Source organism: Anabrus simplex, chromosome 8 (assembly GCF_040414725.1).
Source record: "Anabrus simplex isolate iqAnaSimp1 chromosome 8, ASM4041472v1, whole genome shotgun sequence".
NCBI lineage: Eukaryota > Metazoa > Arthropoda > Insecta > Orthoptera > Tettigoniidae > Anabrus > Anabrus simplex.
In genome coordinates, this window is record NC_090272.1 from 62952202 (window position 1) to 62980137 (window position 27936).

At 38.6% G+C, this 27936-nt stretch overlaps 1 protein-coding gene across 1 annotated transcript in view; it reads right to left on the reverse strand.

Moving 5' to 3' along the window:
* The window catches only part of LOC136878783 (BOS complex subunit NOMO1), a 149706-nt gene that overhangs the window by 120151 nt on the left and 1619 nt on the right, over positions 1-27936 (reverse strand). The window contains exons 2-4 of the mRNA XM_067152252.2: positions 22617-22716; positions 4383-4511; positions 23-352 (exon numbers count right to left, since the gene is read on the reverse strand). Of these exons, the coding sequence (XP_067008353.2) occupies positions 23-352; positions 4383-4511; positions 22617-22716 (559 nt within the window). The remainder of the gene's footprint in view (positions 1-22; positions 353-4382; positions 4512-22616; positions 22717-27936) is intronic.

Consider the following 27936-nt stretch of genomic DNA (forward strand, 5'->3'; position numbering starts at 1 on the left):
AAGTAATTGAAGTGTGACTTACTGCTTCTGATGGAAACAAAACAAAGCTAACTCCTTTAATGGGCTCATCATCACTGGTCACAAAGCCTGAAACATCATATCCTGCAATTGTTAGACTATGGTCTCCCACATCAGCATTGCCATTAACCAGTTCAACTTTCACAGAACTCTTCGAGAGCTGCCAAGTAGGATGAGAAGCTTGCACAATGTATCGTCCTGGAGGAACAGGTGTGAAAATGAAGCTGCCACCCTCTTCTGTGAATGTTTCACGAACTTGTGGTCCACCTTTCTGCTCCGGCACCAAAAGTACTTTCACGCCTTTGGGACCAACATGGCTCCCGGCACTCAAAACCTACAAGAATATATAAAGCATATAAATACCTCAAATTTCGATAACATATCACTTCCAAGTTAAAGAATGTTATAGTCATTTCACAATTCATGTCTTTTAAGACAGAAAATACAAACTGCATACATACTTGACACTAAAAGGAACACATACTAGAGTAAACCAATGACAAGAAAGAGTGGAAAGAGGCAGCAATAGAAAGGGGAGACGAAACAAACATGAAAATGTTAAACGACTAGGACAGTTTCCACATCTTCATACATTGCTGTCTTCAATCTGATCACTTTGTTCTTCTCTCTTTTCCCTTTTCCTCTCTTTATCTGGGTTTCACCTACCCTGTACTTCCCACATCAAGTCTGAAGAACTGTCAATATCAAAATGATGGTTTGGTGGAGGAGCCATCTTAACAAATCTTCAATCTTGAAGTGGGAAGTAATTTTAAATACAAACTCCAGTCAGTGAGCACCATTTGCTCCGGGCTGTGATTGTTCAAGGTACAATGTCATGAATCTCTCTCTTCCCATAGTCCAAGATCACAGATCTGAGGTATTTGAACTTGTTTATTTTACTGTAGGCAGTTTGGCACTATCAAGCATGAGATCTTCATTTGGTGTGCAATTTTTAGTCAGAAAGGTTAAAATATATACCATTTTAATTAACTAAAAACGTAAATTTACAACCTTTGTATCTACATGGTATTTATTAACTTAGACTGGCATGTAAACCACAGTAAAACATAATAGTAAGAGGAATGAAGTAAGTAAGTTGCATCCTTTATTAAACGTAAGTTGAAACGTCTCCAAGTAAATCATGTGCATGTAGATGGCGACTGACATCAGTAGCCCTGCAAGACAATTTATCAATTAAGGCAACGAGAAAGTCTAAATTACAAGATTGCTATTAATTTTATCTTGCAACACATGCTCACGAGCAAGCTACCAGAGAGGAGTGTGTTGCTCTGGACACAGGAGAAAGTGAATAACTTTTGGTTACTACTACTACTACTACTACTACTACTACTACTACTACTACTACTACTACTACTACTACTACTAGGTCTTAATGATCATCCATGCCTCAGCATCGTTCAGGTAGCTTTGAAATGAGTAGACTATTACTACTGGTAAAGTACTGGATAAACTTCAAATTACCAGTACCGCCCAATACTCAAATATTTCCTCTTAGGATTCAAATGAAACCCTGACTTTTACTACTGATATAACTACAAACTGTAATGGGAATTCAGCTGACTTTGAACTATCTGATATTATTTACCTACTTATTTATTTATGTCTTTAGCAGTGGTGAAGTTAGGATTCGTGATCTGTCTTAAAGATGTCTGACCACAGTATTTTTCTAGCCTTCAATCAAGTCAGAGATTGCAAAATACTGATCTCAACCTTTTTGGTTAGTATACACGAGAGAGAGAGAGAGAGAGAGAGAGAGAGAATACATATTGGAGTGTCCTCATAGCAAGATGATGTAACACACAGATTCAGTCCTTAAATTTCTGGGAATAACTTTAGAGTGCCAGCCCCATACACAATTCAGGCACATGTGGTGTCTGAGAGGGCCAAGTCAGAAGCCACTCTCCCTTTCTGTCTAGCCCTCTTCACGTGGAATTGCGTACCTGATATTAACATTGCTCTGCATACTTAATAACCCAAATATTGCTATTAGTTTTTATAATAATGTTACTGGCTTTATGTCCCACTAACTAATTTTATGGTTTTCAGAGACTCCTAGGTGCTGGAATTTAGTCCCACAGGAGTTCTTTTACATGCCAGTAAATCTACTAACATGAGGCTGACGTATTTGAGCACCTTCAAATACCACCAGGCTGAGCCAGGATCGAACCTGCCAAGTTGGGATCAGATGGCCAGCACCTCAACCGTCTGAGCCACTCAGCCCAGCGCTGTTAGTTTTAAAAGATGCTGCAGTTCTGAAATTTACTGTGAAAAGATTCTTCTTCTTCCCATCCACCTTTTCTTTAAAAAAATAAAAGCAAATTAACCAACTGCCAGCAATGGAGTTGAATCCTACAATCTGGACCATAAGAGACAAGTGCCTATTCAAATGTGTTTGTCAGCAATTTACTAACTACTGACTTTTAATGTACACCTATGAAAATGTATGGATGTTGAGTACTTAGCCCGAAGTCCAGTTGGATCCTCAACAGATCCATCATCAGCCGCCATAGGTAGTCTAGGCGTCACTGAAGAGGCAAACTAGGGAAATTAGGAGTGAAGTAGTTTCCTGTTGCTTTCCTCACCAAACCAGAAGGTGCTATTGCATATCACGCTGCCAAGCCCACTGAAATGCATACACTAACCAACCCTATGAGCACCACCTTCACACCATTCATAACAGGAACTGGCTTCATAAAGAATGGCAATGCTAGCATCGCTCATACCTCAGTCACTTTCATATCGTCAAAGCCAATGATAGGACAGAGACAGAAAAATGAAACTACCAAACTAGATTTACCAGGAAAAATACTTTGTAAAGTACTTCTTCCCAGAAAATAACATTAGTCCATCGTGCAAAAAATATTAAGCTAAAAGGGGAGGATAAAAACATGACATCTTTATTTTAAAAAATCTACACTGACAGACAAAATATGTTAAGCATTCAGATGTGACGTAATGTAATGCTATTTGGACTAGTAATAAATATAAATGAGTGGAGTGCCACCAGACAAACAAGGTGCATGGCCACCAGATGCATTAGTGTTGCTATTAACATTGTAGAAAGAGAGACTCTGACATACATCCTCAATGCAGTAAGAGTGAGTATGAAGAGAGGAAAGGTTCCTATGTTCACTTAAAACACAAAACACCTGATCAATTATTAATGATGTTTTACATAACAAAGCATGTAGCCCTGCAGTTTAACATGACTTGATATCATAATCATAGACATACGACCTCAAGTGGTGGTGGTGGTGGTGGTGGTGGTGGTGGCAGCGGTGGTGTTGGTTGTTGTTTAAAGGGGACCTAAAAACTAGATCACCAGCCCCCATGACCTCAAGTTTTACAAAGAACCCAAACTAGAGGGACGTGACTTTCAAAAACACCTCATGCGTTGGTCGGGATTTGAATAGCAGCTGCCTTGGAGAGAAGCCCATGGAGATGTCGCTCAGCTATCACACCCCTTGGTATCTTACATACTCTGAACAGAGCCATATATGTACCTAACATCCACTTTAAGCACTTTTCCTGCCATATGTACCATAGAGATGTAATTGAGGTAAATATGACTGAAAACCAGTGGATATGTAAGGGCATCAACTCACTGGTTGAACCAAAATTGCAGTTTTGCCACCCTGACTCCCATTAACACCACATCACAAGCAGCTTTACTTGCAGGGATTTTGTGTACGAGAAACTTAACAAATGCAGAGTCAATTTAATTTCCATGTTTCTTTGGGGAACTCTTCTTGTCTCTCTGAATGTAACTGTCATAATCATCATCATCATCATCATCATCATCATCATCATCATCATCAACAACAACAGCAGCAATTCTCCACTGCAGCAGGCCGAGTGTGCGAATGGACAAGCCTTCTACATAAACATCCTACATCTTGCCGCTACTGCTCTTCCAGTATCGACTCCCACTCTGGGTTCAGTATATGGGAGGCGAGGCCTAGCCTGTCACAAGACAGTACAGACAGAAAGTGAAAGAGAAGTAACACACCCTTAAAAAACATCTAGGTCCAGCTGGCTCAGTTGGTAGTAACTTGTAAGGATCTCTCGCCAGGATTACAGTTAAGTCCTTAACAGCAGCTTCAACAGAGAAAAAGACTTTTGGAATGGACCAGTTGGCAGATGAGGCATCACAGTACTCGATCTGGTGCCTTGTAGATGAAGTGGGAAACTGCCAAAAGGCTAACAAAGTTCACCTGGACAGAAAAACTCTCGACAGTATTAGGCTTAGCAAGTCAGCAAAAGAACGAAATGAGGGACTGCTTTCAACAAGAGTAAAACAAGTCACAGATCATTCAACAAACTGTATGTTACAAAATTCTTACCTTTCCTGCAATAGCAAATCCCTTGAAAGAAAAATTTATATCAATTCCTTGGCTGCATTGATCAGTTGCACCATCTACATTCAGATGAACTTCCTTTGGTTCAAAACTCCAGCCTTCAGGTGGATCTATCTGAAAGAAAAATTACATTTGAGGAAGAAATAGAAACAAACTTGACAGTAGATCTACATACAGTTAAAACTGTTTGATATGAAACATTTAAATACCAAAAATTTCTACCTCAGTTATGCATAACCGACTAACATATAATTCTCCTTAAAAAAGCTAATTTTCAAAACTGTGATTGAGTAGTGTCTCTTTTTCTCTTTTCTTTTCTACTACAGATGATTTTTGATACAAATGCACGAGTGTTAATATCACTGGGTGGCTTCAAGGAAGAGTTAAATTCCATGTGTGAAGTATATTATACCGTAAATCAAAATTTCTTATTGTTGTTCCTTTCTGGATAACAACAGAGAAGAAAGAAGGATAAGTGTGACATAAACTAAACCTCAACTGATAGTAATTAATTTCAGTCTTGTATTTTTTTTTTTAAGTCCTCTGTGTTCTCAAATAAGATGCTGATTAAAAATATAGTAAGATGCTTCATAAGATGTCATTAACTTCATCAATAAGAAATATAGTATTTTGAAAAGTGATTTAGGCAGTATTAGAAAAGTAGTTTATAACCTTCTATTTTGTCACTCTATTTCAGTACTAAGATCTCATAGAATACTTTGCAATGGTGCCTGTTATTTCCTGCCATAAAGCCCTGTTTTCTGGCATCCTTACGCATTGCTGAAGTGATCCATAATGTGAGGTTCTTCAATCTGTCAAAATTTATTTAGAATAAATAAAATTTAAAAATAATTTTAAAATGCCTGATAAAGATATAATTTAATTAAAAACTGAATAACAGTTTCGTTCTTGAAAGAACATCATCAGATTCTATCGAAACACACTTTTTATTCTTATTTTGATTATGAACTGATGAATATTATTAAGAAGTGTAAAAATAATTATAAGTGGTAGCTCTCACTGAAGAGACATCACTGTGCTGGCAAGGATAAGGGCAAGGGGTGTTATAATTGACTCCATGGTACTCTTCGAGGAGAGTTGATTGGGAGAAAAAGAAAATATACAAGCAAACAATAAGCTACTTCCAGCAATTATATAACATTAAAGAACTGTGTGGTGGGGTTGAGGATTGGAAGTAATGGGACAATCCCAAGATCTGTTGTGGAATTTTCCAAACCCCTTGGGATCCAAAATGTAATTTATAATTGTAATTTAGGGGCTGCCTGGCCGAGGCGGTAAAGGCATGCTTGGTTCGCCCGGAAGGACGTGGGTTCGAATCCCCATCAGGAAGTTGTAAAATTTAAGAAACGAGATTTCCACTTCCGGAGGTGCATATGGCCCTGAGGTTCACTCATCCTACACCAAAAATGAGTACCAGGTTAATTCCTGGGGGTAAAGGCGGCCACATGTAGAGCTAACCACTCTACCCCATCACATGGCCTCTACGGAGGTGACTTTCTTTTTAATTGTAATTTACTTGTTGAAATAAAATTATAATTGTTACATTCTAGTAACTGATAATCACACGGAAGCAGAAACGGAGAAAAATAAATAAATCATGATGCAAATTTTTTTCAGTTCTATTACAGAAGAAAACTTCATCAATCCTGGATGAGGTACTTTCTTACCTCTAAAGTACTTCCAAAGACATTCTTATAGCAATGATGTTCTTAAAATTAAACAAAGTATTCCTTCACATGCCCTTCACATTCCTTCAATAAATACAAAGACGTACTTTCCCCCAAATATGTCCAGGTTTAGCGATGACAATCTTAAGAACCAATTAACTTATTTGCAAAGCAAATGACAAATTATTTGAAACACTAGAAGTCATTAACTAAAATAAAAATTATGGAAAAAGGTTACCCATTTAAAAAGTTCCAAGGTATCGTGTTTAGTCTTGCCTTGTTATAATGAGGAGCGTGCAAGGGACTACTAGCGCTAAAGGTGGCAAAACAGTAAGGTAGGAAGCACTCCATGCTGATTTAACTAACGCACAACTACAGTCGACCGTGGTGTTGATTCATGGAAAGATTTGTTATTTGCTGTATAACAGTATACTGTAACTCGTAATTTACTTATAGAGGCAATATGGAATGACCTCATCATGCTAAACAACAATGTTAAGTCGTGAGCTGCTATAATTCAAAACGTTACAGCGATACAAGTGTAAAGCTTTTCAGGTTCAATATGAAAAGAAAGAAGACAAAAATGGATTTTGGCAGTGAACCAAATGAAATAATTCCAGAAGAATAATTCAAACATAATTGACACCTTGAGAATGACAGTGGTGTAAGTCATTATTAAAGCAGATATTAATAATGTCTCATAAGTTCCTTGTCCTTGTAGCCTCCGTGGCTCAGGCGGCAGCGTGTCAGCCTCTCATCGCTGGGTTCCGTGGTTCAAATCCTGGTCACTCCATCTGAGAATTGTGCTGGACAAAGCGGAGGCGGGGACATGTTTTTCTCCGAGTACTCCGGTTTTCCCTGTCATTTTTCATTCCAGCAACACTCTCCACTATCATTTTATTTCATCTGTCAGTCATTAATCATTGCCCCAGAGGAGTGTGACAGGCTTCGGCAGCCGGCACAATTCCTATTCTCACTGCAAGATGGGCCCTTCATTCTTTACATCCCTGACCCAGTCAATGAGTGGAAAACAGGTTGTAGGTTTTCATTTCAAGTTCCTTGTCCTTGTTTATTACAACACTAAATTCATATAATCCAATAATTAATTTGGTGCTGATTTCTGATTTCACTCTTCCTGTAAATAATTTCGAATTATTTTGTGCGAAAAAATATTAACAGGAGTTATGACTGCATTTTGAAACTTCTTCAGTTTTGATTCTAGTTAGTGATTTTTTCTGGGCTAAGTGGCTAAGACAGTTGAGGCACTGGCCTTTTGAACCCATCTTAGCAGGTTTGATCCTTGCTCAGTCTGGTGGTATTTGAAGGTGCTCAAATACGTCAGCCCTGTGTCAATGGATTTACCAGCATGTAAAACAACTCCTGGAGGACAAAATTCTGACACCTCAGTGTTTCTGATAACCATAAAAGTAGTTAGCGGGACGTAAAACTAATAACATCACCATTTTTATTACTATTATAATTAAAACATTTTGAGGTATATCACATTTGACACCTAGGACATAGGATCTTCTTGTAAAATTAAACTTTGTACATCAAACGGTTTTGGAGGGATGAATATTTTTGTTTCCGGAACTAACCTCATTTAATGCCAAAGGGGTGGAATGTCTTAACATATTTCCTATTTTACTTTTAGGATTTAGAAATATATACCATCATTTGGAATTCCGTCTTCGTACATAAACGGTTTCAGAGGAATTAATATTTTAGTTTTCAGGTCTTAACCCACATTTAACATCCTTAGGGATTAATTGTTTATAATAATAATAATAATAATAATAATAATAATAATAATAATAATAATAATAATAATAATGTTATTGGCTTTACGTCCCATTAACTACTTTTACAGTTTTTGGAGATGCTGAGGTGCCGGAACTTAGTCCCGTGGGAGTTCTTTTACGTTCCAGTAAAACTACCAACACGAGGCTGATGTATTTGAGCACCTTCAAATAACACCAGACTGAGCCAGGATCGAACCTGCCAAGTTGGAGTCAGAAGGTCAGCGCCTCAACCGTCTGAACCACTCAGCCTGGCTAATCTTTTTTCACAACAGGTAAATGCTGGGGCTGTATCTTAACTAAGGCCATGGTCGTTTCCTTCCTGATTCTAGGCCTTTCCTATCCCATCATCACCAATAAGAGCTACCTGTGTCGGTGCGATGTAAAACAAATTGAAAAAACTTTGTTATTTAACACAAATAATTTCATTTAAAATAGCACTCTTTTGTGATATTCTTTGATTCACTTTTGAGTATGAAATGCACGACATTTAATCCAGCATAAATGAAAATATCCCTCTAGGATCGCTCCTTGCTCACTATTTGCAATAGCAACTCGCAGCGCTAGACTGTGCAGTATCTCAGTAAAGTCCACCAGAGCGCTCTGAACGTCGTGACTTGCACATTCCTCATAGCCATTTAATGTATCTATGCTATAAAACACACAAAATAAAGGATGTATTTTCCATGCTAACTTTTTATAATGCGGAAAAAATATCAGTAATTCCCTTAAGACTAGCATTCTGCAAAGTAATTATAATTGTAATTTTACTGATTTCTTGTTGAAAAGCAATCTGTAACTGAGTAAAATACTTTGCAGGTAACTATAATTCAGGCCAATTACTTTCTTCTTGTACTCTTCACATCACTGTATATAAACACCACAACTTCTACCCCCACATGACTAGAGCCCTGCGCGGATATACAAAATAATATCCGCATCCGTACTTCCTTCATCCGCACCCGATCCACGAATGGTTATCCGCATCCGCAAAATGGTTATCCGCAGATAATCTAAATATTTAACTACAGTATATTACACCCAAGTTACTGAAATGCGATAGATCTGTTGACATAATACAATAGGCCTGACACCTGGCACCAGAACCCCTACGGTCGCAGGTTTATGAGGGATTTTCTACTACTGATGTATTGGCCTTTGTTCCTTCCTTCCATTAATTGCGGGCAGCAGTTAGCTTAGATCATATTTATGGCTTTATGGTTTCAAGGCTCTTTATATATCACTGTTCTCCCATACCAATGTCAAGGGTCGCCTAACCATAAGAGAAAACAAGAGTATACCTGAGTAAAAAAATCAAACGTCATTATTTAGAAATTATCAGCAAAATTATCTGCACTGCCATACAGTTTGAATCCGCATGGACATTAACTTCGGCAGATATCCGCATCTGTGCAAGGCTCTACACATGACGTAACTGTGATGTAGAGGAGACTGAGACAAATGAAAAAGGAGCAAAGAAGGAGGAAGAAAGAGAGCATGCAGAATTTAAACGATTTCACCATCATAAAATTTCGACAAAATGTGGGTTAGATATTTTATTGACAGTGTTAAAGATGATACAAATGAAATGACATTTTTGAGAAAGGAAGTTGTTGAGAAATGTTTACTTTGCCTTTCCAGAAAATGACCATGCACCTGAGGCAGAAAAAGAACAAATTGGTCAGAAAGTGGAATTTAATAGCCAACAACCTCACTGACTCACTATTAGAGCCTGAAAACAATCCAGAAGTCCTTTTAAACACAGACGATGTTATGCTACTAATTAAAGGATCTTCTCATGAAAGAGTGCTCTCCACACTTGAACAGGCCATCTCAAAACTATAAGACAACAAATTAGAACTAGACAAACAGATGTCAGCCATAATGCCAATTTTCTGCAAACAGTTTCAACTGTGTCGTTCACATCCTTTTGTGAGAGTCAGGTATATAAGTGGTTAACCAACTACAGTATCTTGCTAGGGTGTTTTGCTAGATAGTAAGCTCGCACAAAACCTGCACATCACACACCTATAAAGGAAAACACACAATGCACTCAACAGCCTTATCCGAAATTTCCAATCATCGTGTGAACTTTCTTTTAACCACTTGGCCACCATCTACAAGTATTGCCTCCTTCCTATGATAACTGATTCCTCGTCAATATGGTACAAGCATGATAAAAGTGCAAAGACAAATCTTTATTCTTATGACGAAGTCTTATCGGTCTGTCTCTACCAACAACAAATGCCAAAATTCTTCCCAATGAGTTGGAATTGAGGCTGAAAAATGACATCTGAATGCTTGAACGAGGCCTCAAGCCCTCTGGAAGTATTGAAAGCAGAAATACCAGTTTAAGCAGCAGAACTCCGAAGATTTGAAAATGCCAAGTGGCTTGGCTGTGCGGTTAGTCACGTAGCTGTGAGCTTTCATTCGGGAGAGGGTGGATTTGAATCCCATTGTCGGCAGCTCTGAAGATGGTTTTCCATGGTTTCTCATTTTCACACCAGGCACCTTACTTAAGGCCAAGGCCGCTACCTTGCCAATCCTAACCCTTTCCCACCCTTCTGTTGCTGAAAACATTTGATGTGTTACAGCGATGTTAAGCCACTAGCAAAAGAAAAAACTTGAAAATCGGTGTTCAGCTAACAGGATCAAAAGGAAAAAATATTAATCAATCAATGATCTGCACTTACAGCTGTCACCCAGTGGCAGATTCCCTACCAACTGTTCACCTAGCTCTTCCTTAAACGTTTTCAAAGAACTCGGAAATTTATTGAACATTTCCTTTGATAATTTATTCCAATCCCTTACTCCTCATCCTATAAATGAATATTTGCCTCAATCTGTCCTCTTGAATTCAAACTTCATCTTCATATTATGATCTTTCCTACTTTTATAAGCTCAAGGTTGTTCGTCTACTAATGTCATTCAATACCATCTCTCCACTGACAGCTCAAAACATACCACATAATATAAACTTGACATTATTAATTGTCTATATTGGCCCACATTGATTATTTACAGTGATACATTTACTGCACTGAAAAAACAGGAGATAAAGAATCCACCTTGTCAATACTAATCAAAAAACTATTTAATACTAGCAAATGTACCCATGCTTCGCTACTGTATTCTACCTTGTATACGGATTTCTACGTAAATTACTGTACACGCAGTGAATAAGATTATATTAAACTGCCTGTCTCTTAGCGCAATACGAGAAACAAAATGGGGAGGACCCCATACATTGTTTCTGATGTAAGGTGCGTGTTGGGTAGTTTTGATGATAATAGCAGGCCACATTTCGTACTTCCATTCACAATCCAGTTCAGAAGTTTGTACTATAATGGCAGGCTCACTTGCCAACTGCCATTCACAATAGAGATGGGGAGTTTTCATTATAAAGACAGGCCCACTTTCCTAATGCCAGTCACAGTCGAGTTAGAGATTTGAATACAATCGAGCAATGCAGTTCTATCTAACGTGTAAGGAATTGTGACACGACAAAAGGTGAAAGGTGAAATAATGGGCTATAATCCAGGGTACTGTTCAAATATTAACAGCCCCCTTTAAAGTAATCTGAAGACGACCATAACCTCAATTGGTAGTCCACAAAAATCCTGCACAGTGGCAGCTTGACGTCTCTCTCGCCTTTGACTCAAGGATCAACCACAAGATTACAGGAACGGTGACAAAAATGGCATTATGCCAGAGACATTGCCATGGTAACTGCGATGGTGAAACGGACAAAGAGACAGACACGAAAGCTGAAAACCACTCATATGGTCTTGAGTTGACCTAAAATGAATAAATATCTGAAAAATTGGCAAAACAAATGAAATTATAGACAGTGGACCCCCTTCAACTTTATTTGTATAGATAAGCATGGGCACATTTATAAGTGCAGACCTTCATTTTGAGATTTACTGGTTTTAAACGGTACGACATATCGACTAACGTATTCTGCCATCAGACGCCTCTTTTAGTGTTCTACATGGTTGGTCCTATGCCCTTTTCTTGTATCTCCTATATTTATGGGTTAGATTGAGTTAGAAACATGGAACAGGGTGAAATTTGGGTACAGTTTTCACATATTATTTTATTTTTCGGATACTTGTTTGGCTACTGGAATCATTTGGCTAACATATGGCCACTGAATTTCTATGAAACATTTTCCCGCCTTGTCAATACTTTACACCGCTGAGGAAGAGAGCAGTTGAGCTCTCGAAACATGTATGGTAGATAGTTATAATAAAATGTAAAGTATTGACAAGGTAGAAAAGCGTTTTGTAGAAACTGAACGTAATACCAATATAATGGTCCGTTATTGGACATTATAAATTTTCCAGCTAACTCATTATTGGTTGCCTGCGTTTCGCCCTCGTGTGCTAAGTTAGGCTCGTCAGCTAGGACTTAGCACACCACCCAAGACGCAAGGCTAGTGCATACCGTGGAGGCCACTGCATAGGCTATTTGAAGCCACCAGCAGTGCCAATGCGCTATGAGAGCTATGTCTCATTTCCAAAAATAGATGCCTGCCTGGCCATCAAATGATGCAGATGTTGATTCCCATAGGGAACCTAAAATATTTGTCCTGAATGAGTAAATTTATAATACCAATATAATGGTCCATTATTGGACATTATAAATTTTCCAGCTAACTCATTCTTGGTTGCCTGCGTTTCGCCCTCGTGTGCTAAGTTAGGCTCGTCAGTTGGGACTTAGCACACCACCCAAGACGCAAGGCTAGTGCATACCGTGGAGGCCACTGCATAGGCTATTTGAAGCCACCAGCAGTGCCAATGCACAATGAGAGCTATGTTTCATTTCCAAAAATAGATTCCTGCCTGGCCATCAAATGATGTAGCTGGAAAATTTATAATGTCCAATAACGGACCATTATATTGGTATTATAAATTTACTCATTCAGGACAAATATTTTAGGTTCCCTATGGGAATCAACATCTACATCATTTGATGGCCAGGCAGGCATCTATTTTTGGAAATGAGACATAGCTATCATAGTGCATTGGCACTGCTGGTGGCTTCAAATAGCCTATGCAATGGCCTCCACGGTATGCACTAACCTTGCGTCTTGGGTGGTGTGCTAAGTCCCAACTGACAAGCCTAACTTAGCACACGAGGGCAAAACGCAGGCAACCAAGAATGAGTTAGCTGGAAAATTTATAATGTCCAATAACGGACCATTATATTGGTATTATAAATTTACTCATTCAGGACAAATATTTTAGGTTCCCTATGGGAATCAACATCTACATCAACAGAAATTGAACGTGTCATAACGGACAAGATTGAACCATCATGGTTAAAATAATCAATGTGGCCACTGGTCTTGTCAATGTGCATGCTGAATTTCATGATTCAATCTTTCCTATAACCCTTTCAGACCTGAAAGACTACTGGAGGTGTGAATTTTTGCTTGTATGTCAAAAACTGACTAAAATGCTCCTCAATACACATATTGATAGTTTATTTTACAAAATAAAAACTAACATCCGAAAAACAGGACCCACACAATTGTGCGTATCAAAATTCAAAACCTCGTTGTATCACATACGATGGTGTAGCTTCAAAATTTACGTTCACTAACCAATGTATACACTTCATTGAATATATTCTGGTATTCAGTAAAGCTTCTAGATTAATATAAACGCAATAAATAAATACTTACTTTCGGCACTACTGCTTCCTGCCATTTCGCCGATCAACTGTGCTTTTTGAACTCTTCTTCCTTCGCCCTGGCGGTCAAGCGCATACTAAAATCAATTGAAACACACGCCACGTGTCCTGCACAATCACTGCAGTCCGGTCTAGCGCCGAAAAAACATCAAATACGGTCAGGGATAACTAAAATACGAACCCGCACAATTGTGCGTACACGGTCTGAAAGGGCTATGTGTGTCAAAAAGATGTCATAAACATGTAAAAAGTACAAAATTACCTTAAAATCGAGAAATGCCGTTCTATTTAAGGTATAAGGATCCAAAATAAAACAAAATGTCATAGGACCAAAGTTGTAGATCTTTCCAAATCGAACACCGATCGTGCTATCTGTTTTTTTATTTGACTAACTGTTCAGCCACAAATTATCTCAAAACAAAGGTATGCACCGTCATTAAAATTGCCTCCATATTTCAATATTTTTCGAAGCCAATAAGTTATTCACTTGAACAGTTTGGAATTTTTCCTCAAAGGAAAGGGTGTCGAGGTTTTGGGATTAACATTCGCATACCGAGAAATTAAGGAAGAAAATAATACAGTTAAAAAAAGTCAACATTAATTGAAAATAGGATAATGACTGAGGACAGCCAGATAGGACAAATATGTAAATACCAGGTGTATGTATTGGAAAATGAAATGTCGCTCACTAAATTGTGATGATATAAGTTGTGGATTTAAGAAAGCGATAACATAGGAGAAATCTAGTTGCAGGTATTCTTAGGTAAACAGATAAAAAGATGACTTAGGGTGTTATTACTTAATTACAATGCTAAAAAGAGAAAGATGTTCAATACAATATTGTATTTTATAGCATTGTAATTATTAGTTCAATACGGATCAATGATGAAGTTTTTAACTTTAAATGTTATTACTTACGCCTAAAGAGGCATGGAATAAAGCAGAAAACAGAAGAAGTGAAATACAATAAAAATTATAGCAAATGCCAGAAAACACCTCATGGTGTGAAATAATGGGCTACACTCCACGGTACTGTTCAAATATTAACAGCCCCCCTTAGTGCTATTCGACGACAATAGTAACCTCCAACAGTATTCCGCAAATATCCCGCAGAATGGCAGCTTAACGTCTCTCTCGCCTTCTACCCAAGGAACAACCACGAGTTTACAGGAATGATGACGAAAATGGGACAACATTACTTCTCTGCTGGCATTCAGCCAGAGACGTTGCCATGGTAACCAGTAGGTTCGTTGTCGGTCACTCAGTGCAGAACATGAAAGCCCCAGAAAATAGTAATTTTTCTCCATCATTTGAAGAGTAAGCGAAATTATGAACATAACAAAAGTTGTTTAAAATGAAGGGACATTTCACATATTGTGCATGGATTTTACAGAAAATCAATAGTATAAGAGAAAATTGAAGAAAACTGATCTGGTTTGCCTATAAACCCCAGTCGATTCAGCGATTTTTAAATCATATGCATATCTAAACCTTCCTCTGGATGAGTATATTCTAAAAATGAAGTATGGTTGAGATTTATCCAGCTGTTTCACCGTGATGGTGGATCAGACAGACAGACAGACAGACAGACAGACAGACAGACAGACAGACAGACAGACAGACAGACAGACAGACAGACAGACAGACAGACAGACAGACAGACAGACAGACAGACACAAAAGCTAAAAACCACTGATACGGTCCTCAGTTGACCTAAAACAGATAAATATCTGAAAAATTGGCAAAAACAAACAAAATCACAGACAACTTTATTTATATATGTTGTTGCGTATTCATCCCGAAGGCTAGCTTGATCCTCATAGCTCTGCCAACAGCTGTAATGATAGCCTAGGCGTCACTGAAGAGGCGTAGTAGGGAAATGAAGAGTGAGATAGTTTCCCGTTGCTTTCCCCACTGTGCCAGCAGTTGCTATTACATATCAGTCTGCCAAGCCCACTGAAATGCATGCATATGAGCGATATTTTCACATCATTCATAACATGGTCTGGCTGCATAAGGAATGGTATTAGTACCATCACTCATACCTCGGTCACTTTCATATTGTCAAAGCCAAGAATGAGACAGACAGATCAATGCAAGTAACAAATTTATTCTAGCCCATACCAGAAGACATAGTGCACTGTAAACACTACATCTCGCCAGCAAATATAGATATGTTAATTAATCGTACATGTTTCAAGAACATATTCTATTCTTCAGCAAAAGTATTTCACAATTTCAATGACTTGATTAAAATTAAAATATTAGTCATGATTTTTCTCTCGTAAACTGTGTGTCAGCTAACATAAGATTATTTTATACTTGAACAAATATGAGGTGTTTCAAACAGATTTCACGTCACCACTTTGTCATATGGCACATTAAGACCAAGTACATTTGATTTGCAGTAGACGTGTATATAATACCTTTTTCTGTTATAATAATTTTACTATTTAACTTTCATTCTTCGCTAGGCTGAGGATGTCCCCACGAGGGACGAAACATGTACCTATAACTTTGCTTTAAGAATAGAAACTTTTGTAAGTACCGGTATTGTAAAGGTGGAACTTTTAACGTTAATATCTTTAAACTGTTCAAACCACATACAGTAGTTGAGCATCTCGTCACTGCCCAAAGTTTGCAACATTTTTGTAACACTACCTTTTGTCGGAAATCACCCAGAACAAATCATGCTGCTTTCCTCTGGATCATATCAAGTAGTCCTGGAGGGTCCCATACATTGTGAACCATACTCTAATCAGGGTTTTAGCAGAGACTTATATTCCCTCTCCTTTATATCCTTACTACAACCCCTAAATACTCTCATAACCATGTGAAGAGATCTATAACCTTTCTTTACAACCTCATTAATTATGATTACCCCAATGAAGATCATTCCATACATTAACACCTAGGTACTTGCAGTGTTTGCCATGAAACACTATCACCCCCATCAACACCGTAATTACAACTGAGATAACTTTTCTCCTTGGTAAAACATACAACTTGACTTTTCATCTAATTTACCATTATACCATTATCTGCTGTCATCTCACAACATTATTTAATTCCCCCTGCACTCGCTCACAATAGTGCAATTCATTTACTACTCTATTCAGCATATCATCATCTGCAAATAGCCTTATCTGTGATTGCAGCCCTTTACTCATATTATTCATATAATTATATAAGAAAACATAAAGGTCCAATTAACACTCTAGTCTTAATCATCACAGGATTAGATAACACTTCACCTACTCTAATTCTCTGAGTTCTATTTTCTAGAAATTTAGCCACCCATTCAACCACTCTTTTGTCTAGCCCTCGTTTTAATCAGTATTCACTGACAGACCCAAGACAGGAGGAAATGTGGGAGCATGTGTGATTGTCCTCAGGAATACTTCAGAAACTTACAGTTAAATTGAAATAATAAATATGGTAGTTCAACCTATTCAATACAAGTAAATAAGAGATGTAGAGATTACATTATCTATATATATAAAATAAGAGTTTTGTCTGTACATTGCTCAGAATTTGAAAATAATGGTATTTCTGTATCGGTCATGTCCACAGTAAGAAGAAAATGCATTTTTTACTTTTCCGTAATTTCTGCCTGTCTGTCTGTCTGTATGTATGTACACGCATCACGAGAAAACGGCTGAAGAGAATTTAATGAAAATCGGAATGTAAAGTCGGGTGATGAACCGCTACAATCTAGGCTATCAGTTATTTTAATCAAGCTGAGTGAAATGGTAGTTTAGGGGAAGGCCTGAAATTTAATTCTCAAATATTTATGTTATTAGAGGTCGTGTCTTAATGCAAATCGCTAGACAAAGATGGAAAATAAGTCGCTACAATATACACGCTATACACGCTGAGAAAAATGGTAGTTTAGGGGAAGGCCTAAAATTTAATTGTCAAATATTTATTTTATTAGTGGTCGTATCTTCACGAAAATTGGTATGCAAAGTCGGGGAATAGGTCGCTATAATCTAGGCTATCAATAATGTTATTCACACTGAGTGAAATGGTAGTTTAGGGGAAGGCCTGAAATGTAATCTATATATATAAAATACGAGTTTTGTCTGTACATTGCTCAGAATTTGAAAATAATGGTATTTCTGTATCGGTCATGTCCACAGTAAGAAGAAAATGCATTTTTTACTTTTCCGTAATTTCTGTCTGTCTGTCTGTATGTATGTATGTACACGCATCACGAGAAAACGGCTGAAGAGAATTTAATGAAAATCGGAATGTAAAGTCGGATGATGAACCGCTACAATCTAGGCTATCAGTTATTTTAATCAAGCTGAGTGAAATGGTAGTTTAGGGGAAGGCCTGAAATTTAATTCTCAAATATTTATGTTATTAGTGGTCGTGTCTTAATGCAAATCGCTAGACAAAGATGGAAAATAAGTCGCTACAATATACACGCTATACACGCTGAGAAAAATGGTAATTTAGGGGAAGGCCTAAAATTTAATTGTCAAATATTTATTTTATTAGTGGTCGTATCTTCACGAAAATTGGTATGCAAAGTCGGGGAATAGGTCGCTATAATCTAGGCTATCAATAATGTTATTCACACTGAGTGAAATGGTAGTTTAGGGGAAGGCCTGAAATGTAATCTATATATAAAATAAGTGTTTTGCCTGTACATTGCTCAGAATTTGAAATGAATGGTATTTCTGTATCTGTCATGTCCACAGTAACGAGGAAATGCATTTCTTACTTTTCCGTAATTTCTGTCTGTCTGTCTGTCTGTCTGTCTGTCTGTCTATATGTATGTATATATGTATGTATGTATGTATGTATGTATGTATGTATGTATGTATGTATGTATATATGTATGATTGTACACGCATCAATAGAAAACGGCTGAAGAGAATTTAATTAAAATCGGTATGTAATGTCGGGTGATGAACCACTACAAGCTCGGCTATAAATAATTTTAATCACGCTGAGTGAAATTGTAGTTTAGGGGAAGGTCTGAAATGTAATTCTCAAATAAGTTATTTATGTTATTAGTGGTCGTATTGATAAATACTACATAACTAACATAACTTTAGTTATGTCGTAAGTTAGTAGTAGTTATGTAAGAAGTTATTAAATTTCCGATCACTTATGTCTTATACATTGTTACCGTACCGCATATAATCGGAGATATTCATGAATTTGGATTTTTGTTACTAAGTCATATCAGCGCCAAGTCACGAGAAAATGGGTAAACAGAATTTAGTGAAAATCGGTATGTAAAGTCTGAGAATAAGGAACTACAGTCTACGATATAAATAATTTTGTAAGACACCCTAATATCACAGAGTCGAAAGAAAACTAATGTGAAGGCCTGCAATATAGAAAGCTCATAAACTTTATCAACAATAACATTCCATTGACCATTGTTTGTTGTGATGTGCTTTTTGTCTTCTGTTTCCTCTCATCCCCGATAGATAGGATTACTGCAGCGTACCGATTTTTTTTTTATTTGCTTGAGCACTGACACAGGTAGGTCTTATGGCGACGATGGGATAGGAAATGAATAGTGGTGTGAAGGAAGCGGCCTTGGCTTTAAGGTACATCCTGGCGTGACTGGTGTGAAAATGGGAAACCACGGAATACCATTTTGTTTTGCTTAACTTCGCACCGACACAGATATGTCTTATGGCGACGATGGGATAGGAAAGGTCTAGGAAGTGGAAGGAAGCGGCCGTGGCTTTAATTAAGGTACAGTCCCGGCATTTGCCTGGTGTGAAAATGGGAAACCACGGAAAACCATCGTCAGGGCTGCCGACAGTGGGGCTCGAACCCACTATCTCCCGAATACCATCTTCAGGTTTGCCGGCAGTGGGGTTCGAATCCACTATCTCCCAGATGCAAGCTCACAGCTGCGGGCCCCTAACCACACGGCAAACACGCCTGGTCGTACCGACTGTAACAGCCTGCCTGTATATTGGTGGGAAGTAACTGAGGGGGTGTAAGATAACTTTCTTCTTTAGCATGCCATTCCTCTGGTTCATACATTTTCTGATATATCTGGTACGTAACACACTGGTTCATCATAGTATTCGAGCTATACAATCCCTACTCTGAGCCACTGATTGGAATGAGTAGTGTGCATATTTAACGGAATAATGACAGAGGAGTGTTCACGGCAGTCTGCGACCTGGTTATTCCAGCTCTGGAACTTTTAACTCTTAGATCGGCACCGCAGTACTGTTCGTTGAAAGTGAGAAAGTGTGCGGTTTCTCATTTGATCGAGTATTTTATATGATAACATTGCTTTCAACCGCTACATTCCTACGGACGTTTTAGTAATGACCTATGTTGAATTCAGTTAGGAAAACCACCAAGTCAGTCTTTCTGAGAATCCCGTAGCGAAGCACGGGTACATCAGCTAGTTATTTAAATAAAAGTGGAAATGGTACCGGTTTCAACCATAGTCTGGGTCATCATCAGCTGATTATAACTCGAAAAACAATACATAAGTAAGAAAGAAGTTAACAGTCAAGTCCACACAATATCAGTTATAATCGGCTGATGATGACCCAGACTGGGGTCGAAACCGGTACCATATCCACTTTTAATTAAATAAGAATGTAATCTCTACATCTCTTATTTACTTGTATTGAATAGGTTGAACTACCATATTTATTATTTCAATTTAACTGTGATACTTTTCAACACGGAACAATGAAATTTTTATCTTTAAATTCAGAAACTTACTCAAAAACAATTAGGCCTACATTAAAACTGCAATGTACAGTGTTTAAGCAGAGGTAAAAGGCTGTAATGTGGATAACTCACAATGCAGAAACAAACAACATAACGATCAAAGTCGATTCACAAGTTGTGCTAAAGGCTATCTCATCCAGTGACTCTGCAATCATTAAGATTAGAAATTGTCTCCATGCTGTACTTGCTACCAACAAAATCACACTTCAATGGATCTGAAGAAACCCCGGACATTATGGAAAAGATCGACCTGATTTTCTAGCTAAATTCAATTTTACAAGGCAGCAGATAATAACATAAATAGTAAAGCTATCTTTATCCCTATATAAGCAGAAACTAAGAGACTTCTACAAACACCTCAGGAACACACCCTCTCGAAAACCCTCATTAACAATACTATTATTTCCCAGAGGTCCGTTGCCAACAGGACACTTACATACTCCCCTCATTTACCCCAACACAATTTCTATCAAATCATGGGAAATTTCTTCAATACCTTGACAGAATCTGTAAATTTCTGAACAAAGAACTATTAAGCTTATGAATGAAATATACTAATACCTAAGAAAACGAGATATACCAGATCAACTCAACAACTGTAATTACCTACTGTATGTCTTTCATACACACCCTCAATACCAAATATATACCGAGCAAATGCCGAACGGTTCACATCATGTGGCTATCAGATTGCATTTGGGAGACAGTACCCACTGTCAGCAGCCCTGAAGATGGTTTTCTGTGGTTTTGCATTTTCACAGCATGTAAATGCTGGTGCTGTACATTAATTAAGGCCATGGTTGCTTCCTTCCCACTCCTAGCCCTTAGCCTTTGATGGAGACCACAGAGTAGTGGTAGCAAAAATGAAAGTACAAAAAATAGTGAAAATGATATAAATAAGACAAAAGAAAATAAAAGTATGGAAATTTAAAAATATGGAAGTAAACGAAAAATTCCAAAATGAATAGAAACAATACATATCCAGAAGTGAGGTAGCGAGTGTGGAAGAAGAATAGGACATATTCAAGAAGGCATTTGTAAGCTAAGCAGGGAGTGCTTGTGGCAGAATAGCTGAAAGAGTGAAAGATAAAGAGACCTGGAATGAGATGTAAAGGAAGTAGTGAAAAATAAGAAAATACCATTGTTGCCATAAGATATATCTGTGTTGATGCAACGTAAAGCAAATTGTGAAGATAAAAAAATAAAAATATATACTGGGATGATGCCTTTGATGGCGAGATGTAGTATTTACAGTGCACTATGTCTTCTGGTATGGACTATATCAAATTTGTTACTTTCATTTACCTGTCTCAGTCTCATCCTTGGCTTTGATAATATGAAAGTGACTGAGGTATGAGTGATGCTAGTAATACCATTGCTTATGCAGCCAGTCCCTGTTATGAATGGTGTGAAAATATTGCTCTTAGGAGCGGTTGGTGCATGCATTTCAGTGGGTTTGGCAGACTGATTTGTAATAGCAACAGCTGGCTCGGTGAGGAAAGCAATGGGAAACTACCTCACTCCTCATTTTCCTCGTACGCCTCTTCAGTGATGCCAAGGCTATTTATGACAGCTGTTGGTGAAGCTGCAGAGGATCAAACCAGCCTTCGGGCTGAATACCCAACATACAACACATACTGAGATGTACCCAAAGGGTGAAATGCAGGTTGTATCTGCAGTTTAAGTTAAAAATAAATAAATTATGCTTCATTCACTGCAGGCTGATTAACAATGCCTTTAAGTATCCGTATACAATAATCCCCTTCACTCCCCCTCAAACCACCAACACATGACTACTCTGTTTACAACAAAACATGCGCATAATGCTCTAAACCTTTCAGAACATTCCTCAATTTCTTGACATATATTAAAAATCTGACTTTGACAACCTCTTCATGATCTATAAACATGCTGATTTTCATCCATCTTATTCTGATAGCATGAACTTACTCATAAATTAATAGCAGAGAAAAACCACCAGGCGAGTTGGCCGTGCGGTTAGGGGCATGCGGCCATGAGCTTGCATCCGGGAGATAGTGGTTTCAAATCCCACCATCGACAGCCCTGAAAATGGTTTTTCATGGTTTCCCATTTTCACACCAGGCAAATGCTGGGGTTCTCCCTCAATTAAGGCCACGGCCGCTTCCTTCCCGCTTCTAGGCCCTTCCTATCCCATCGTCACCATAAGACCTATCTGTGCCGGTGCGACGTAAAGCAAATTGTAGGGGAAAAAAAGCGAGGGAGAGAAACCAATTCACCATTTCAAACATACAACTGAATCACTGAAATAGACCACTTACCTTTAAAATATATTCACCCTTATCATACAAGGGTAAAAAGTAATATCCATTGTTTGGGGCACAATCTGTGTGGTCTTTTAAACTTCCTTGCTTGGTATAACTAGAACAGAGAAGGAAACATAGTAAATAAATAATATCATTAAATTTTTATTTGACTGTGTTCAAGACAACGCCGAATGGACTAAGGATTAAAAATTAAAATATCAGATCATTTGCTAAAGCCTTCTCAATCTACACAAGGAAGAAGAAGCAAAAAAAAAAAAAAAAAAATAGCTGAAGTCACTCAATATATCAGCTCCAGGTTCTCCTGTTGATGCAATGAAACTCTGCAATTGTACATTTCCTACTACATAAGAAGAGTACAATCAACCTGATTTTCCAGCAGAAGAAATGATGACGATGATGATTATTGTTGTACCGGGCAAGTTGGCCGTGCGGTTAGGGCTGCACAGCTGTGAGCTTGCATCCTTGAGATAGTAGGTTCGAACCCCAATGTCGGCAGCCCAGAAGATGGTCTTCCGCGGTTTCCCATTTTCACACAAGGCAAATGCTGGGGCTGCACCTTAATTAAGGCCATGGCCGCTTCCTTCCCACTTCTAGGCCTTTCCTATCCCATTGTCACCATAAGACCTATCTGTGTCGGTGCGACGTAAAGCAAAATTGTAAAATATATATATATATATTGTTGTTGTTTAAAGGGACCTATCATCTACGACATCATCCCCTGATGGATGCACAGAGTAACACAATTTGAATAGATCTGATGCAGATGTATAGTACTACTTGATATTACTAATAAAATAACGACATATTACATACTTCTTTTATTCCCAGTGAATTGCAAGACCCTGCCAAGATGGAAAAGCTTATTAATCTCAGTGAAGGAATTAGTCTTGCAGTAGGTACAATCATATGGAATGGATATCTGTTGAGAGGTCAGGTTAACAAATGATTCCTGAGTAGCAGCATTCTGAAGTTGTAAAGGTGAAAGTCAGGACGATGGAATGAAACAATGACACTCCAAAAGGGATTTTTAATTTATTTTTTATGATTTGTTTTAAGTCACACTGACACAAATAGGTCTTATGGCGACGATGAGATAGGAAAGGGATAGGAATGGGAAGGAAGCGGCCGTGGCCTTAATAAGGGTACATCCCAGCATTTGCCTGGTGTGAAAATGGGGAAAACATGGAAAACCATCTTCAGGGTTGCCAATAATGGGGTTCAAACCCACTATCTTCCGAATGCAAGCTCACAGCTGTGCAACCCTAACCGCACGGCCAACTTGCCCAGTACAACAATCATCATCATCATCATCATTTCTTCTGCTGGAAAATCAAGTTGATTGTACTCTTCTTATGTCGTAGGAAATGTACAATTGCGGAGTTTCATTGCATGTAATCAACAGGGGAACCTGGAGCCAAAAGTCATAGAATAACATTATTTAATCAGCGATGTCACCATGCCCAGACCTGTATCAGATGTGATCTGACATCTTGAGAGTGAGTGTAAACACCACATGTGCTGGTCATGGCAAGGTGACATGAAGTCCTTTGAATGGGGTATGTTACTGGGGGTAAGACGAATGGAACATTCCACTGTCAAAGTTGTGCAGACATTTAATATTCCTCGATCGATGGTGGTGTTTGTATTGGGGATACCTCTTGGAAGGCATTAAGACCCACAGTAAACAGCGCAGTGGTCGACCACAGATGCTTAATGATCACGATTAGCGACATCTGACTGGAACTGCCCCAGATAACAGACAAGTCACTCTGGCGTGGTGACAATTTGTCCTTGGTTTTACTCAGACTGTGAGCAATTTTAGTGGTGGTGCCAACAATCACACAGTCTCACTTTTACATCCTGGGGTATACTAAATTCCCTGTACTTGCGGTAAGGTATACATCGTCCAAATATTCCGGTCCATTGGTACCCGTATCAAAGAACAAGAACGTAATATTCGTCTCAACCAACCAGACAAATCGGCAATAGCTGAGCACGCTCTATTGTCGGGTCATGATGTCATGTTCCAAGATGCTCAAGCTCTTACCCACACTAGACACTACAGGTCCAGGATTATATGGGAAGCTGTGGAAATACGTAGAAATCCTAACAATTTCAACAGGGACAGCGGCTATCAATTAAGTAATACCTGGTTGCCAGCCATTAAGAATTTACGTAGTAGTTCCCTTCCCCGCCCCTTCACTATTGTTATTTCGTCTCAGTGTTTTCCAAATTTGTACGTTCCTCATCGCCTCCAGGCTTGCGTCTGTCATACACCTGTCAATGTCATATGTTACGTACACGTTATGTGAACCGCTTAGACTGGTTCTGATGGTTCGGTCAGCTTCCGCTTCGAGCGCTAGCGTTGTGCCACGACCTGGGAGCCATCTGGTGGTGAATGAACGTACCATTTCCACTTCTATTATAACGTCTAAATTCAAAGACGTCATTGTTTAAGAAGCCTTTCTCGTGGACAGTCGAGATTTCTTCTGAGGACGCTGAGCACAGTTCTCTGCGAAACGTGGCATAAGCCCAAAAGCTTATACAGTATCATGTCTATAAGTACGGGCCGTGAAAGCATCAATGGCATCATTATTACTATTATTATTAAACATCTAATACAGAAAATCCAATAAAAATAAATTCAATTTGATTTTCTATAATTTAACAAAGGGGATGGCTATATGCTGAGTAGATTATTAAGAACATTAATTTAGTTTACTAGTCCACCCAATCAAGACACCTGAGGTGAGAGAAGTCATGTTGTTTGCACGTGCTTCAATGGTTGTTCATTCACGTACGAAGAGTACTATACAGAAATCAGGATTTTATGAACGAAGTGAGGTGTACTGATTAGATGGACTACTAAACCAAATTAATGTTCTGAATTAATTTGTATCAATACGGACCAATATAATGAAATTTGTTATTGTAACACACTAGTTTGCTAATGATATAATATAAAGGACTCGTTAACTTTTTATTTTGGCTAGTGGCTTTACGTCGCACCGACACAGATAGGTCTTATGGCGACGATGGAATAGGAAAGGCCTAGGAGTTGGAAGGAAGCGGCTGTGGCCTTAATTAAGGTACAGCCCTAGCATTTGCCTTGTGTGAAAATGGAAAACCATGGAAAACCATCTTCAGGGCTGCCGACAGTGGGATTCAAACCCACTATCTACCGGATAGGACTTGTTACAGAATTGATTCATGATGTTAGAAATTGACAAGTTTAGACTTACACCATGCGGGAAATAAAAACAGCTCATACAGGGTCTCTATTATAAACTCAGAGTGTCCGGTAGCATCTCTACTCTCCGAGACCTAAGCAGTTGTACGAGAGGTGCACATAGTTCTTGAACTTGCAAGGAACGTGCATGTGCTTGACCTAGCATCAATAGCCATTCTGAATCTCAGTTGTTAATGTGGTGAGACAATTATCATTGCAACACCATATTTTCGTACGTAAAAGTTATTTTAAGTACTGTATGAGTCGATTCGACGACGCGATGCATCTGCTCAGCAATTTCCTGGTGAAGTGTCACATTCATGAGCACAAATTCACAGAACTGTAAATAAATTTGAAACTAATGGCTCAGTGGTCAATAAAAAATGTGCGCCCACATGAACAGTTTTAACAGAGGAAAAGCTAGAAGACACTGGTGCTAATCTTGAACGGTCACTGAATAAGTAACTCACAAAATTATCACAACAAGTAGGAGGTTTTGGTTTCTTCTGAGCACAGAGCTACAAAGCTGTTACACTTCAAGCTGTACAGGTTTACTCAGGCCCAGTTTAAAACCTGCAGATCTAGTCACAAGAATGAGATATTGTGAGTGGTATCTTGCATCACTGAATGACCGTTTATTCAATCCACAGCTTGAGTTCTTTTTGAATGAGGCCTCGTTTCATCTTAATGATCGTGTGAACAGTCATTTCTCTTGCTATTGGTGTGCAAAAAATCCTAATGGTATTTATGAAGTCCCTCATTATGGACACTTACAGCATCTTTTATAAGGTAAGATTTCATATAAGATTGTATATTTGCTTCAAGCAGGGAGGCCGCGCGTGACGTAAGTTGGGCTGAGGCAGCTGCTGTAGCGCAGAGTACAAACACCATGCGTTCGGTCTGGGTTTATAAGAGAGACCCTGTATGGCAACCATAGTTATGTAGAGAAAAAGGTACCAGTTGCTTGCAGGTTGGCACTGAGGGCTGAATTAAACCCATCAATGAACTGATGATTAAAATATCATTACTTAAAAATTTTGTCTGTGAATATCTGTTAGATCATCAGAGCAGATGTTGTTTGAATCCTCAAATAGCACCACAATACGTTATGTGGTTAAAGGGAAATGACTGCAACCAATGGCGGAACCAAAATTAGGCATGTCAGGCAGGATGAGGAGTGAAGCATTTTGCCATTGCTTTCCTCACTAGGCCAGGAACTTCTACTGCAGCACAACTAGCCCGATAAGTATCACCTTTCAGACACACTAGATGTGCTCAAATGTCATTACTCAGCACAACCACATGGTCCCAGCTATAAAAAATCCAAGACTGCAGTGGAATGACAATCTTTTTTTTTTTCTTTTCTATTTTGCTTTACGTCGCACCGACACAGATAGGTCTTATGACGACGATGGGGCAGGAAAGGCCTAGGAATGGGAAGGAAGCAGCTGTGGCCTTAATTAAGGTACAGCCCCAGCATTTGCCTGGTGTGAAAATGGGAAACCACGGAAAACCATTTTCAGGGCCACCGACAGTGGGGTTCGAACCCACTATCTCACGGATGCGCACCCCTAGCCGCACAGCCAACTCGCCCGGTGGAGCGACAATCTAATGTGAGAACAGAAAAGTGAAGAGTGCCTTAGATAAAATATGAAAAATATACACAGTAGATAAGAATAACTAATTTTTTTTTTAATTCAACAGTATATATTCAGCCAAGAGAAAGGCTGGTAGGCACCCCACAGGGGTCGGTAGAGAAATAGATGGGGATGACGTGTGGAACAGAAGTAACATTCGAGTAAGATACCCATCAAAGCACCATCTATATATCAAACTTAAGTTTAACCTGGCATTTAAAAATAAATTAGTATAGGCCTACAACATAAGTGATCCTTAGAGCAAGGAAAGAGGTAAGGGAGACGTGTGGTGGTAGTGGTGGTGCTGGTGCTGGTTACAACTAGGCAACCATCCTCTATATACCACTAGTCAGAGAGAAAAAATGGAAAGGATTCAACACTTCGAAAAATGAAGGTATCGGCCAAAGAAAGACAAGAGCCACGAAGGGCGTGAAAATGAAAGACTACC